General features: G+C 34.4%; 1 protein-coding gene across 3 annotated transcripts in view; it reads right to left on the minus strand.

The window, feature by feature from the left end:
• Positions 1-15,701, minus strand: part of MRPL13 (mitochondrial ribosomal protein L13) — a 41,411-nt gene that overhangs the window by 12,634 nt on the left and 13,076 nt on the right. The window contains exons 4-7 of one of the 3 annotated variants that reach the window (XM_058564868.1): positions 14,593-14,653; positions 8,406-8,492; positions 3,180-3,266; positions 2,605-2,726 (exon numbers count right to left, since the gene is read on the minus strand). In XM_058564868.1, coding sequence (XP_058420851.1) covers positions 2,605-2,726; positions 3,180-3,266; positions 8,406-8,492; positions 14,593-14,653 — 357 coding nt within the window. Of the gene's footprint in view, positions 1-2,600; positions 2,727-3,179; positions 3,267-8,405; positions 8,493-14,592; positions 14,654-15,701 lie in introns of those variants that run through there. The other 2 variants (XM_058564869.1, XM_058564871.1) reach the window with 2 other exon arrangements.

Genomic DNA, 15,701 nt, shown 5'->3' on the forward strand with positions numbered 1-15,701 from the left:
CACAAACTACTGATTTATCTAAATAAACCACTATATAATCTGGATAAAAAATGAATTTAAATAAAAAAAATTTAAAATAGACTCTTAGGTTTTGACAAGATGGCCAACTATTAATTAGACATCTAAAAAGGTGCCAAAGAGAGAAAATCACCTCACACTTAACTGAGTTGTTAGAATCAAATGAGGTCACATAATGTATGGTTTCTAGTCTATGATTTATGTGATTGTCAAGCAATCAAAACTGGAACATAAGAGAATGATAGAAATACTCTTCCTTATTTTAGAGAGAAATATTTATTGTGAGAATGTGTCCTGGTAACTAGCTGATAAAAATATCATACAATAAAATCAATTTTTTAATCTTTCACGTATATTTTGTTAATCACTCATTTGATATCAACTGAAAAGCAGCCAGATAATTCAGATGATACACTGAACAGAAACAAAAACAACAGAGTGTTTTTAAGGCTAGTCAATTTCATTGATTCTAACATCAAAAATTAGTATTAAATTGGAGCATTTTACTACCTTCACTTCATATCTTCTAGAGATTCTTCCCTAACTTCATTTGTACAAGTTGTTAAAAGGATATTCTATTTCATCATTTGTTCATTCAATAAATATTTGCTGAGTGTCTACTTATATTTAATGAGCCAGGCACTGTGCTCAGTGCTAAACAAGACAACATACAGTTCCCTCATGGAGTCTGGTAATGGAAAGAAATTAAACAGATGATCACACAAATATTTAATTACATTAGAATAAATGCAGCAAATGAAAAGGAAAGTGTCCACTGAGACCCTATGATGGGGGCCTACCCCTGTTCAAGGATTATAGGAAGGACTTCTGGAGGAAGTTACATTTAAATGCTTCATCATCTATATATCCCAGGCATCTATCAAAGGGTACAGCACATAGTATAAACTCAATAAAAGTTTGTGAAACTGAATTAAATAATTGCTTTAATGGTAATTTCTCCAATGTGTGCCTTAGTGCCTATTACAGTGTTTTGCACAGTAGAGGTAGCTAATATGAATTTGTTGAATAAATAAATTAATGAAGCAGTTTGCTTCAATAAATAAATTAATGAAGCAGTTTGCTTCAGTGAAAAGAACTCAGGCTTTGGAATCAGACAGTTCAAATGCAGGCTGTACTACAAACCAGCTGACCCTTGGCTTACTCTTAAAGATAGGAGTAGCATATTTATGTTACAGGCCTGTGCAGAGGATTAGGTACAAAGCATATAAACCACCTAGCACAGTGCTGAACAACTGGAAAGAGCTCACTCAATGATCACTAATAGTATTATTTTGCTCATCATTTGCAGAATTACTAAAGGAGAACCTTGACAGCAAAGTCAAGCAAAGTCAAAAAGATTTAAACAGAATACCCTAAAGACGTCTCCTGTGTGGAAAGAGTTTGAAGATACATATACAGGCAATAACGAGAGAGTTAAGGATTAGATTCCTGGGCATAAGCCAGACATAAGCTTGGATTTTCATGAAGCTATCTGGCCAAAGAGCCAATAAAGAGACAGGACTTTCAAAGTACAGAGGGTAGTATCTGTGGAAAGATTAGCTGTTTTGTGTAGATTAAGCAATGAGGACGTGCTGTTCTCTCTAGACTTACTGTGTAAATCCTACAAACACTTCTGAGGCTCTATCATGTGAAATACTGTTCTATTCACTGGAGATGCAACGATGAACAAGATGGAGCCCTTGCTTTTGAGGGGCTAACTGGGCTAATGACAGAATTACACAGCAGGTGCTACAGCGGAAGATGCTTGAGCACTTAGTCTGGTCTTAATATTTAAGCAAGACTTCTTAAAAGAGAAGACATCTGAACTAAGGTCTTAAGAATGAGTGAGAGTTATTCCATATGATGAGGTAAAGGACATATTGTTTTATGAATAAGTAATAGCAGAAAAGGCAAGGAAGACTTAAATTGCATAAAAAGAGTGCCAATCTTAAACAGTCAGTCTGCTATCGCTAGAACAGTATAGTGGAGTGGGAAGAATTTAAGTGGAAGAGATAGGGAGAAGCCAGGTCATGAAGCCCGGAAACAATTAGATGGGAGATAGTATGTCAAATCTAAGAAGCTTTCCGGACCGTAGGTAGAAGAAACTGTATAGGGGAGAGCAAAAAGTAATTTTTATTTTGTTTTTCTATTTGGATCAAGACTATCTATAAGTATCCAGAATTAATGACTTTTCATTAGATGATATTCTCGGCTTAATGAAGCAATCTGGAAAACAGAGAATCACTATGTTTTAGGTAATGACACTTCATTTATCATTCCAAGAGACTACAGTCAATCCAAGTAATGTCATCCCAAACAAAATATCTGACAATTATAGGCACCTATAAACACCCTTGCACTTACCTAGCAGAGTCTTAAGACTTCGAGACTTTTGGTTCTAACACCTACATCTAGAGTTTATTTGCAAGTAGAAGCTGCAAAAAGTATCCAAGGGAGTAAAAAAAAAGTTCACTCTTCCTACCCTCAATGATCTTGTCATTTGGTTAAGGAAACAGGGGATACTAAATTCAGCTTAAAAAACAAAAAAATAAAAACAAAGACAGGAAAGAGAAAAGAAAGACTTACGGAGACCACACTCTTGGGAAAGCCTCTATTTCTTCTTGTGTATACTCATCTAGACGTCTGGGCACTTTCCGTGGTTGAGGAAGCTCTTCCACTAAATTCTTAAGAATATCTTCCGGTATATCCTAGGTTACATAAAAATTTAGGCTTAATTTTCTTAAAATACATTCCTTAGCAATACTTAGTAATAAAAGATAACAAACAAAATAATATTTATAGAATGAGGAAAACAATATACTCTTTAAGTTAAAACTTTCTGAAAATCCCTGAAAAGTACATTAAATCAATGATATAAGTAATCTCATTATAATAATACACTCTATATTTTAATCTTGAAAAACGTATTTCTCATGATAAATTAGACATCTTCAATTTTGACAACTATCAAGTCACTAAGTTCTATCTACTTTTTCCAAATACTGTTTAATTTATTCCCCTCCTTTCAACTACAAAAAGGCACTGCCTTGGCTCATTCTCATAATTTTTTATCTGATGAGTGTATGTACGTACTGGGTCTACTGCTTCCAGTGCCACAACCTTTCAATCCATACTCCATGTTGTTGCCAGAAAAAACTTACAAAAATGAAAATCTGATGGATCTTTGAGTCATTTAGCCAACAAACATTTATTGAACTCCTTCCATGAACCAGAAATTGTGCTAGGTGCTGAGTATATAAAAGAAAATAAAAAGATCATAGCTTCTAAAGGCTTGCAATTTTTAAAAAGTTACTCCTAAAACCAGCGTCCTCACTTCCAGCCCACCTCTCCAACTTCACTTCATACGCACACCCACAGCTTCTGAGTTATCAGCCTCCTCGCCTTTCATGCACTGGTCTACACTCAAATCCTGGTGCCTTTATGAATGGTATTCCCTCTGCCCAGAACGACTTTCCCCTGGTTATATATCCAAATGTTTAGAAAAATGAAAGAAAAAGTAAAATGCAAAAAAATCTGAATTTAGGTAATGAAAAGCAAACTAATGAGTAAAACATATATTTGAGAGATATTTTAAAAGAAGAAAGAACAGGAATTGAATAAATAAAGGGAATGGTAAAATGAAGAGCACGAGTAACCAAAAGAATTAACATTTATATCGTGCTCATGATACAGAAATAAGGGAAAGGGAATTAACTGTATTGTGAGTTTGGATGATAAGTAAATTTTGGAGACTCTATTGAAATAATGGTAAGATATCAATATGGAAGTGTCCTCTGGGCATTTCCACAGGGACAGTAGATATAATTCCCTCTTTTCTTTATAGGGTGTTCCTAGAAATTAAAAAAGAAAAAGATTATTATACAGTAAATTACAGTTCTCTGCAGAGAGCACATTATAATTGAGAATCAAATACCTGGGCAAAGACGTGGCATGAAATAAGCCATTGTTTTGACCAATGAATGTCTTAAGAATCAAGATACAATTTTAAAATAGCTTTAAAGAATCACAGAGCTCTACTGCATTGTAGCCTTGTTCTAAAATCTATTATGGCAAAATTTTAATAACATTTTTTAAAATTTAAGTTGACATTTTAAAATTATGGTTTGGACATGCTGAGTCACTATTAACATATACAAAACACAATCAATAGTATTGACAATGTGTTTCTTGACTGAAAAGCATTTTAAAAATATTTAATATCCCTTCCCCAGTATTTAAGCCTGCAAATATAATTATACAGAATCAGAACAAGCAGAGGATGCTTGGATAGATGAAATATTATTAAATGACTCTTATTTTTTACTTCCTGAAGGAGCCTACCTGCCAAAGTTTGATATTTATAAAAATTTATGAATATGTCATACTTCTTTGGGAAGCCATTAAAAAATCTCTAGGTTACTTGCAAAGACAACTTCCAAAGTTCCAAGTGTTCACTCAGCATAGAGGGTGTGGAACATAGTGGATTCTTAGTAAATGTTTGCTGAATTGATAGAACTTGGACTGAAATGAGCTTACCAATTTCCCCACTATTAGAAGAATTCACTCAAAGAACGAATAAAATCAATGCAAAAAGAGAAATGAAAGCTGTTGATTAGGCATTACACATGAAACCAGCAAGGGGGAAGTGCAGCCTTTAACCTGCACACAGAGAATATAACCCAGAAATGCTAACTGAATGTGTTCATGGAGATTTAAGAGTCCTCGGCACAGAGAGGGTGGTTAACCTAAGAGGGGAGTAAGCAAAAGAGTAAGAGGAGAAAAAAGAAACATGGAGGTGAGGTGACCATTTACTTTATTACTACTTTTTTGTATTTTTTTTTTTTTTTTTGTGAGGAGATCAGCCCTGAGCTAACATCCGCCAATCCTCCTCCTTTTTTGCTGAGGAAGACGGCCCTGGGCTAACATCTGTGCCCATCTTCCTCCACTTTATATGGGACGCCGCCACAGCATGGCTTACCAAGCAGTGCGTCGGTGCGCGCCCGGGATCCGAACCAGCGAACCCCGGGCCACCGCAGCGGAGCGCGCGCACTTAACCGCTTGCGCCACCGGGCCGGCCCTACTTTTTTGTATTTTTTAAAGAAATTTCAAATCTACAGAAAAGTTGTGCAAATACAGTGAACACTCATCTAACCTTTACCTAAATTCACCAATTGTTAAAATATGACATGTTTGCTTTCTCTCTTTTTAGCTATATACAAACACATGTACATAAACACTTTCTTTTTGGTTGAACCATTTGAGTAATTTGCAGTTATGTCACCCCTAAAAGTTTCAGGATATATCTAAATATAAGGATTGTCTCCTATGTAACCTCATTACAAATTCATGTTCAGGAAAATTAACATTGATGAAATACTTGTTATCTAATATACAGCGTATATTCAAATTTCCCAAACTGGCCTAATAATAATGTCTTACATATCTTTTTTTCCAATCCAAGATCCAGTCAAGGATGACAGGCTCCATTTAGCTATTATATTATGTTGTTATTATGTTGTTTAACATGCATAATATTTTCTTTAGTCTAGTCTCCTTTAATCTGAAGAGTTCCCTTGCTTTTTCTATCTTTAATGAAATTAATACTTTTAAAAAGGGTACAGACCAGTTATGTTGCAGAATGTTCTTTTATTTGGATATGTAGTATTGTTTCCTCATGATTAGATTCAGGTTAAATATTTCTGGCAGGGCAGTATGTAGATTATGTTGGGTCTTCAGTGCTTCAGTCACAGTAGGAGGCACATGATGTCAGTTTGTCCCATGTTGATGACACATTTGATCTCTTGGTTATGGTTGGTGTCTACCAGATATCTTTAATGTAAAAGTATCTTTTCCACTTTCAAATAGTAAGTAAGTAAACTGTGAATATCCTGTTCCACATAATCTTTTACCCGACGACCATAGAACATGCTGATAATGGTCACTTTTCTAATTCAGTATTATTTCCATAGTTTTTTAGATGACATTTTTCTCTAAAGAAGAGCTTTTCTTTTTCCAGAAAGGAGAAGGGAAATTATAAGAAGTTAAAAATCATTTTTAGACTATCATCATGGGCTCAAAGACTTTTGTTTCCTATTCAATGTAATCCATTATTATTACCACTCATTTTGTGACTCACACAATCCTATAGTTGGTCAGCGGGCACCAATTCAAGCTGCCTCATATGTTCTCTTGATATTTCTCCATTGGTTTTTGAGCACTGCCTCACCTTCTGTTACTTATTATTTTACTATTTGCATGTGTATACTCCCTAATAACTTTGCTCTTTCTCTGCTCCAGACCTAGAATCAACCACTTCTCCAAGGAGAACCAGGTTCCTTTTAACAGGGAATAGCATTTAGAAAGCAAGATCTGGGCACTTGTTGTGCTTACTTCTATGGGTGCTGTCATTTTAGTTTTTAAATATATAAAATCTTAACATGATAAAAAAGTTAAAGTAAAAAAAATCAATAATCTAAAAGTCATTCTCCAAAAAAATCTCATTCTCTTCCCTATTCCTTCCACCTCTTTGTGCCCATGCTCCAGTAAGCAGCCAATTTCATTTTCTCATTTATTCTTCCTCTGTTTACGCAAAAAGCAGGTATAGTATTTATACTGTGTGTGTAAACATACATATGAGTATATGCATACAAAAGGTAGTATGCTATCTATATTCTTTTTCACCTTGCTTTTTTTTACTTAACAATATACCCTGGAAAGCATTACTTATCAAGTCACAACAACATTTGTCATTCTTTTTTTTTATAATTGCATAGTACTCAATTGAATGGATATAACAGTTTATCCAATTTCCTATAAATGAGCATTTATTTGTTGATATTATTTTACTATTATAAATAATGTGGAAACAATAATCTTGTGTATCTTCAAAGTAAATTGCTATAAATGAGATTTTTACTGGATCAAGTACAAATCTCCTTATGTATATATTTTGTTATATGTTACCTAATTCCCAGATTCCTTATGGGGTGTACAATTTGTACTCCCACCAGCAATGTGTAAGTGCCTGATTCCCCAGGGCTTTGACAATAAAATATGTTATCAAGCTTTTGAATATTTAACAATCCGTTTTTGGAGAAATGGGCTCATTTTTTTTAATAGTCTAAAATTATTTAAGTAATTTACTGTTCAAGTGAACTACCATGAATACTTAAAAACCACATTCAAACCTGACTACCTTATAACTGGGATAAATAATACCATTATTTTTTGTGTCTTTTAGAAATTATGGTTTCTAAAAACAGTGACAGTACAATTAGAACTAGGAGTTTTAAAATTCTTGTGATTTCATGAAGGTCATTTATCCTTAGATGATGATATTGCTTCCGTACTTGTTACCTCAGAGGTAAAGTGAATGGTGGAAAATTATTCTACTCATTCATGCAAAGCAATGGTAATAAATTAACCATTTTTATAAAAGTATGAATAATTTACTCATGTGTATGAGTACAATGAGCATGTACAATGAGTACATGAGTATGTACAATGAGCACACAAGTGGCTTGGATAGTTGATATAACTTGATATTCTGGAATGACTTTCTACACTATTCCTCTAGTAGGAACTACAAGGACAACAATCATAACCATGGTGATGACAGCAACTAGCACTTAGTGTGGCACGCCCTGTGCTAAGCACTCTACAAATATCTCATTTAACTCTTACAACAATCTTACAAAGTAGGTACTATTATTACACCCATTTCACAGATGAGAAAACAGAGATAATAAATAACTAGCCCATGGCTATGAAGTCAGTAAATGGTGGGACATGGATTCTAATCCAGATAGTCTGATTCCAGAGCCTGCACTCAACTATTTTATTATAGAACCTCTAGTGTTGCATTGTATTACACTAAAGAGAAAAGCTAAGTACTTAAAATAGTACAATAATAATAAAAATGTTTATACTTATTTTCAAGTACTTTTTTAGCTGAATAATTTTGAGTACCAACAAGTATTCTAAAGTTAAATCATGGGAAATAATTAGCAACCAAACCTAATGATTCACAGAAGTTTTGCTACTGGTCACATACCAAGTAAACTAAATTTATACTTTTTTATAGTTGATGAAATCATCAATGAGTACCCTCAATTTAACAAAAGCTCTGATGATAGTTCCTTGTTCAAAAGAAAGCAGTTATTAAAATGAAAAAACAGAACTCACAGATTTTTAATTTTTGGTCCAATGATGGCTCACTTTATTATTTAAAATAAGAGCAATTGTTATTATGATGTGCTTACTATAAAATATTTCAGAAGTTGACTATGAAATTATTGAAACTGAGTCTATGGCAATTATTTTAAAAGGAGAGAATGTATTTAATTGAAAATCTAGGAAAAGCACCATTACAACGACCACTGACTTACCTCATCTGGGAAAAGATGCAACCTCTGCATCATGGTTCTTCTGTGAAGGTTTTTTGGCAGCATGCCATAAATAGCCAGTTTTACAATCTGAAAAACAGATATGTGTAGGACTCAGTAAGAAAAATATGACGAGATATAAAGAAGGCAAACATAATTAGAGATGGTGATCAAAACGAGTGGGCTAAAATTCAACATGAATATGAAAGGAAAGAAACTGAGACCTAAGTAGATATGACAGCAACAGAAAAGGAACTTTTATTATTTTGTACATTACTATTTTCTTTAGGCTCTATTTGTTTAATTTATTTTTATTTAGAAAAAGGACAAAAGGAAGAGATTAAAAATAATCTATGTATATGCGAATTTTAGCCAGAATAAAAAGAAATTCTCCAAGCTTATACAAGAACCTGTGGCTCAAATAATCTCTCACATACTGAGTAGAGCAGAATGTAGGGAGGCTTTAATCCTGTTTCCTCCAGCTAGGAGATCAGGTGGTTGGCAACATTGGCAACAATGTTGATGATTAAAATTCACTGAAAACTTACTACGTGTACAGTGGTCAGTGCATCACATTGTTATCTTGTTTATGATGCTAAGTCTCATTTCACAGATGAGGAACCAGATTTAGTGAGGTTAAAGACCTCCCCCAGTTTCATATATCTAATAACTGGTGGTGCTGAATTCAAACCAGGCAGTCTTACTCCCAGAACAGACACGTAGTACATGTAATCACATCTATAATGTGTTTCTCTTCATAACTTAACAAGAAGACCAAGTCCCTTCTCTCTACCATACCCATTCCCAAGATGGCAAACGAGCCTTTCCATGATTTACTTTTTCCTTTTAAGGTTATCATCATTGTTGGTCTGAACATGATTTTATGTATCTTTTGTCAAGAGAAGGCCACAGTGTCACCCTGTGCTCCATAATCTCCTAGGGGCCTCCTGATATATAGTGTATATAAATATACTGCAAGCTCCTCATAAAACTACTGATAGAGACTTCTGAAGTATGACATCGATTTTTATCACCTATACTCATATTTCAAGGATATAATAGGACATGTATTAAAGCTAAACCCAGCAAAACAATACATGTTAGAATAGAGTTGCACTATAAGAGAATTTCCTATTCCTTTTATTTTCTCATCTCCTATTCCTTTCATTTTCTCATCAAACCAGACTACAAAACCTTACTATATACAAAAGCCAACGGCATCCCATACATATTTTCCATCTATTTTTTAGGTTATTGCTGTTAACACTTTATGTTCTGGAGACTTTATTTAAATATAGATTTATGTTGCAAAATTAAAAGCAATTAAAAATTCAGTTCCTCAGTAGCACAAGCCACATTTTAAGTGGTCAACTGCCACATGTGGCGAGTGGTTACCATATTTGACAGCGCAGACACAGAACATTCTCATCACGGCAGAAATTTTTATTGGACAGCACTGATCTAGATGTTAGTCTTTAGAATGTTTAACGTTTTAAAAGTCTTACACAGAAACTGACCCAGCAGTTAAGAGTTACGACTACTCAGCATCTTTTCTCAATAAGCAAGTCATTACATCCTCTGAATATCATCCTACTAGCAAGTTTATTGGTTTTTTTAATGGCATTCGGTTTTCATGTTCTTAAAAAATTTTGTTGCGTTTACTCAAATTAAAAAGTTGGCATTTTTAAAATTTGACCTATTAAAAAATGCAAGCGTAACACTCAAATTAGGGAAAGCTCAAAAATGTGAAAACGTCATAAGCTGAAGGGAGAGAAAAAGAGAGACCCACAAACATACGTACCCCAAAAATAAATGTGACACAACACACACAGGCAATCAAGTAATTCTAGCTGTATAGACTTAAGCATAAACTCTAAGGAATTCAGAAAGTGAGAAAGATAGAAAAAGGTAAGGTTAATAAACATTAAAGACCTTCCTCATATAATCTGTATCCCAGGACATCTGTTTCACACAAAATAATTTTATTAACTATATGAAGGGGGAAAAACATAAGAAAGGAACCATATTAGAAGAACAATATAAGGACACAGAAACTTATAAAGAAACTAATATATATGACAGAGGGATACAGGATATAAGAAAAGGGCTGAATCAATATATTTGAGTTTAGAATTAATGATCTTCTATGTAATTGTAAAATATTTTTAAATACTTAACCTACTAGTAACTATTTAAATATTAATGTATTTTAAAATAATATTTCAAGACTGCTAACAATCAGAAGGAAGCATTATGAAACAAATTCTCTTACAAGTCACATACACTTAGTACTGATTAGCAAATTATGTCTGCTGTCAGAAGACCTACTGTTCCAAACACTTAGTGTTTGAACTCTAAGTAAAATAACTGACCTCTTCCACAAAAACCATTCTTTTTCAAAACACAAAGTCGAAATTAACACTTAAAAAAAAATTAAGATCTTTTAATGAGGTAATCATTCAAATGGATTTAACTCTGACATATTTTCCAAGCCTTCATCAAACATTTTGTAATGCATTTCAATCTTCATTCATAAAAAAGAATTTGAAACGATTTCTACAAATGTTATCCAATGCCAAATTCTTAACACCAAAAAGTTGGACTATACTGCCTCCTAGTGTATAGTGAGCATACCTGAATAAAATAGAAACTAATTTTAAAAACATTTAAAAATACTTATAAAATACAAAAACTGTAATTTGTAGTAAAAGTTGTGGTATATATTACCAGCAGCCCTTAAAATTTTTTAATACCATTATATGCAATCCATATTAATCGTCAAAGTAGGATACTTTATTTGATCTGTAATAGTCTAAAAACATGAGTTATGAAACAGAACATTAAATATTTCTTAAGAAACAATCTCTGAGCATGTTTTTGTAAAACAGATATGAATGATAAAGAGTAAAAATAAACAGTAAAGCATGAGACTTCCAAATATTATGTGAGGCCTTATTATAATAAAATATGCCCCTCCTCCCACCCCTTTACCAAGAAAATTTTAGGCAATACTACTCCAAATGGTTGCATATTGACAACGGATATTTATTTTTATTCACCATTTCAGGGAAATACAAAAGAATGTCTTCACAGTCTAGCACTTTGTTCATTTAAGAATGCATTTAAGTAAAAAGCTAAAATAGTTCCTAATGGGGAAAATGCTATCTATCCTATGAGTATAGTTCAAAGAGTTAAAGAAGGAAAAACTGTGAAATGGCAACAAGAGACTTCGCTTTTAGCAATATTGAGGACTAACATTTGGATTAGAAACCTCTTCCAGGGGCCGGCCCGGTGGCGCAAGCGGTTGAGTGCGCGTGCTCTGCTGAGGCGGCCCAGGGTTCGCCAATTCGGATCCCGGGCGCGCACCGACGCACCACTTGTCAAGCCATGCTGTGGCGGCATCCCCTATAAAGTGGAGGAAGATGGGCACGGATGTTAGCCCACGGCCAGTCTTCCTCAGCAAAAAAACAGAGGAGGATTGGCAGATGTTAGCTCAGGGCTGATCTCCTCACAAAATAAATAAATAAAGTCATTCTTTTGGCCCCGTGGCTTAGCGGTTAAGTGCGTGCACTCCGATGCAGGCTGCCCGGGTTCGGATCCCAGGCGCGCACAGACGCACTGCTTCTCCGGCCATGCTGAGGCCGCGTCCCACATACAGCAACTAGAAGAATGTGCAACTGTGACATACAACTATCGCCTGGGGCTTTAGGGGAAAAATAAATAAATAAAAAATTAAAAAAAAAAAAAAAAGAAACCTCTTCCAGTAGTATATAACTCAAATCATAAAGTAATAAACATTTAGTGAAATTAATAATATTGTTTTTAAAAATCTTTTTTAAAGCATGGAACCAACTGGAGGCCAGAAACAGGAGAAAAAACTACAAGAAAAAGAGAGTCCTAGGGCTGGCATTTGCCCTGCCAGCATCAGCTTAGTGCAGGGGTTGAGTTTTAAAGGACTATGACTTTGGGGTCAGGAAGTAGGATCAAAGATTCCCTCATTAACCTAGATTTTTAACAGAACGGCAACATCCACGACGTAGAGTGGGGAAATAAAAAATAAAAGTCTTTCCTGACAGGTAACCGCTAACTATGAGCCTGAGCTCACGTGGCTTTGAGGCCCCAAGTCCAGAAGCCTCAGTATAGCTTAAAGAGGTGTCAGTTGGTATAGCCTCATGTGCCTGCTAGAAGCTAGGTGAATCTTATCTGAAGAAATTCATTTTTAACATAGGTCTCAAAGAATTCCCAGAGATGAAGTTCCAAGGTACATGAGCTTACTACGACAAAAGAACAGAAAGACTATCAAAACTGACCAGCAAACCTGAAAAAGAAACAAATAGTAAAACTGCAAGAAAAGAAAAAAATGTAATAATTGAAATTAGCAACTCAATAAAAGGGTTAATTAGATCAGACGCAGGTAAAAAGATAGACAACTAGATCATAGATGTAAAGAAATTACGGACAATGCAGCACCGAGACAGGGAAATATAAAACATGCAAGATATGTATTGAATCACATACAATAAAATGAGACACTCTACTGTTAAGTATAATCAGACTTCCAAAGAGAAAGAACAGAGACTAAAGGGAGCCAATATTAGAAGACATAGAGCTGACAAATTTTCAGAACTGAAGATACCAATCCTCAAACAAAACAAATAACAAGACTCAAAAAGAAACATATGAAAACCAAAGCCAAAGAAAAGATCTTAAAAATATCCAGACAGAAAAGAGAATATGTTTAAAGAAACAATTAAACTGACATCTGACTTACCAATAACAATAAGGGAAGCTAAAATCTGTTGGAATACTAGCTTCAAAAAGCTGAGAGAAAAAAATGGCTATCCTAGAATTGCATATAGTATAAGTAAAACTCTTTCAAGAATGAGGGCAAAAATAAAGACAGTTTCAGGCAAAAAAGAAGAGTTCACTATTAAAAGAATGTTACTACAGGAATGCCCACAAGAAGTACTTTAAAGAGAAGGAAACTGATCCCAGTAGGAAGGCTGAGTTACAAGAAGGGACTGTAAGCAAAGAAAATCATAAAAAATCAGTAACTGAGGGCCGGCCCGGTGACACAGTGGTTAAGTTCAAGTGCTCTGCTTCGGTGGCCCAGGGGTTCATGGGTTCAGATCCTGGGTGCGGACCTACACACTGCTCGTCAAGCCATGCTGTGGCAGTGTCCCACATACAAAATAGAGGAAGATTGGCACAGATGTTAGCTCAGGGACAGTCTTCCTCACCAAAAAAAAAAAAAATCACTAACTGTATAAAACAATAGCAAGAATGTTGAATTGGAACATTCTCTGTTCTCTTGAACAGAGAAAGCATATAGATTGGGAGGGAGAGTGGGTGTTAAAAATCTTCTAAGGGCCTTGATTTGATTTAGAGGAAAGTAAAGATATTGACTATTCTTAGACTTCTAATAAATAAATTCAATCAATCCAAAAGAAGCCAAAAAAGAAGGGGCGAAAAAGAAAATAAAATCTAGCTCAGTAAAGTTTAAACTATAAAATGATGTATCAGGCAAACACTATCAAAAGAAGGCTGATATAGCTATAATAATATTAAAAAAAAATTGAGCTCAAGTTAAAAGGCATTACTGGAGATAAAGAACATACCCTGATCAATTCTTTAGTAAGATTATAATTCCAAACTTAAACTCATCTAACACTAAATCTTCAAAACATACAAAGCAAAAACTGAAAGAACTACAAGGAAAAATTAACAATCCACAATTGATATTTTAACATAACTCTTCCAGGTAATCAATAAATCAAGTGAACAAAAAAAAAGTCAGTAAGAATATAAGACTGGGACAACATACTTAGCATATTTGATATAATGGATATGTAAAAATATATACATACATATATACATACATACATACATTTCTCTTTCCAACACATTTTCAGCAAATACATCGTATTCTAGGTGATCACACAGGTGTCAAGAAATTAACAAGAAAGGCAACAAAATTTTTTGACTAAATGCAAAACATTCAAAATAGTAATTAGAAAATATATAGAACTGGATGATAACGAAATACTACTAATCAAAATCTGCATGATACTGTTAAAGTGAAGAATTTATAGTCTTGAATGCTAGCTACATTAGAAGAGAAGACTGAAAAAACAGTGTCTGAACTAGTTTTCCCACAGATGAAGATAAATAAAAAATACAATAGACTTACTGCCACTGGATCCTTCAGGTGAAGTTGAGCAGCTGTTACTTGTTTAAATCCACCTGGGTAGCTGTTAATAGAAGCAAAGACATTAAAACTGGGAGTAGGCTATGGTACAGTATTCTTGAAATGAATACTTTTATAATACAAAAACTATTTTTATTAGGAAATTACCCTTGTTTCTGGAAACCATGCTGTTCATTAGTGTCTTAAAAATAAGTAGTAACCTATGCTATCTGAAATGCTATTCTCTTAAGTGGTCAACTACCATTATTTCATAAAAAGTTCCACATCTTGGAAAATTTCTTGGCATAACTATTTATATTTCTACCAAAATTTACAGTTATTCATCATTCATTCATTTATTATGGGGTAGTTTATCACTCCTTGAATTGAGAAAGAAAAAGCAATGAGCCAAAATGTTTCAGATTCCCTGCCAAATTAGACAAAGTGTCTGTATAAGCTAGGAGTCAGGTTTGGGGAAAGTATTGGTAGACCACTTGGTTCTGAAGTCAAGTTCATACTCTAAACAGGTCATGATCCTGTCACCTATTAACAGGATAATAGATCACCAAGGTCTAAGGTAAAAGACCACCAAGAATTATATATCGGTTCTAAGGATTTCATTGTGTTCAGATCAAAATTGTATATAAAACAGATAAACTGGAGATTAAAAAAAAAAAACTGGGGATAGTACTAGAAGAAGCTTAGTAACTTGAATACACCAGATCCAGGTCTGGAATATAGGTTTTGTAGTTACTACCAGTGTATTATTAGGCAACTTATTTTACTTCTTTATATGTGAGTTTACTCATATAACAAAAATGATAGGGGCCAGCCCGGTGGCGCAAGCAGTTAACTGCGTGCACTCCGCTGCAGCGGCCCACGGTTCGCTGGATTGGATCCCAGGCGCGCACCAATGCACCGCTTGGCAAGCCATGTGTGGCAGCATCCCATATAAAGTGGAGGAAGATGGGCATGGATGTTAGCCCAGGGCCAGTCTTCCTCAGCAAAAAAAAAGAGGAGGATTGGCAGATGTTAGCTCAGGGCTGATATTCCTCACAAAAAAAAACAAAACAGAAAACAGAAAAATGATAATCTCTGCCTCATCTACCTCT

Source organism: Diceros bicornis, chromosome 21, assembly GCF_020826845.1.
Source record: "Diceros bicornis minor isolate mBicDic1 chromosome 21, mDicBic1.mat.cur, whole genome shotgun sequence".
In the NCBI taxonomy this organism is placed as follows: domain Eukaryota; kingdom Metazoa; phylum Chordata; class Mammalia; order Perissodactyla; family Rhinocerotidae; genus Diceros; species Diceros bicornis.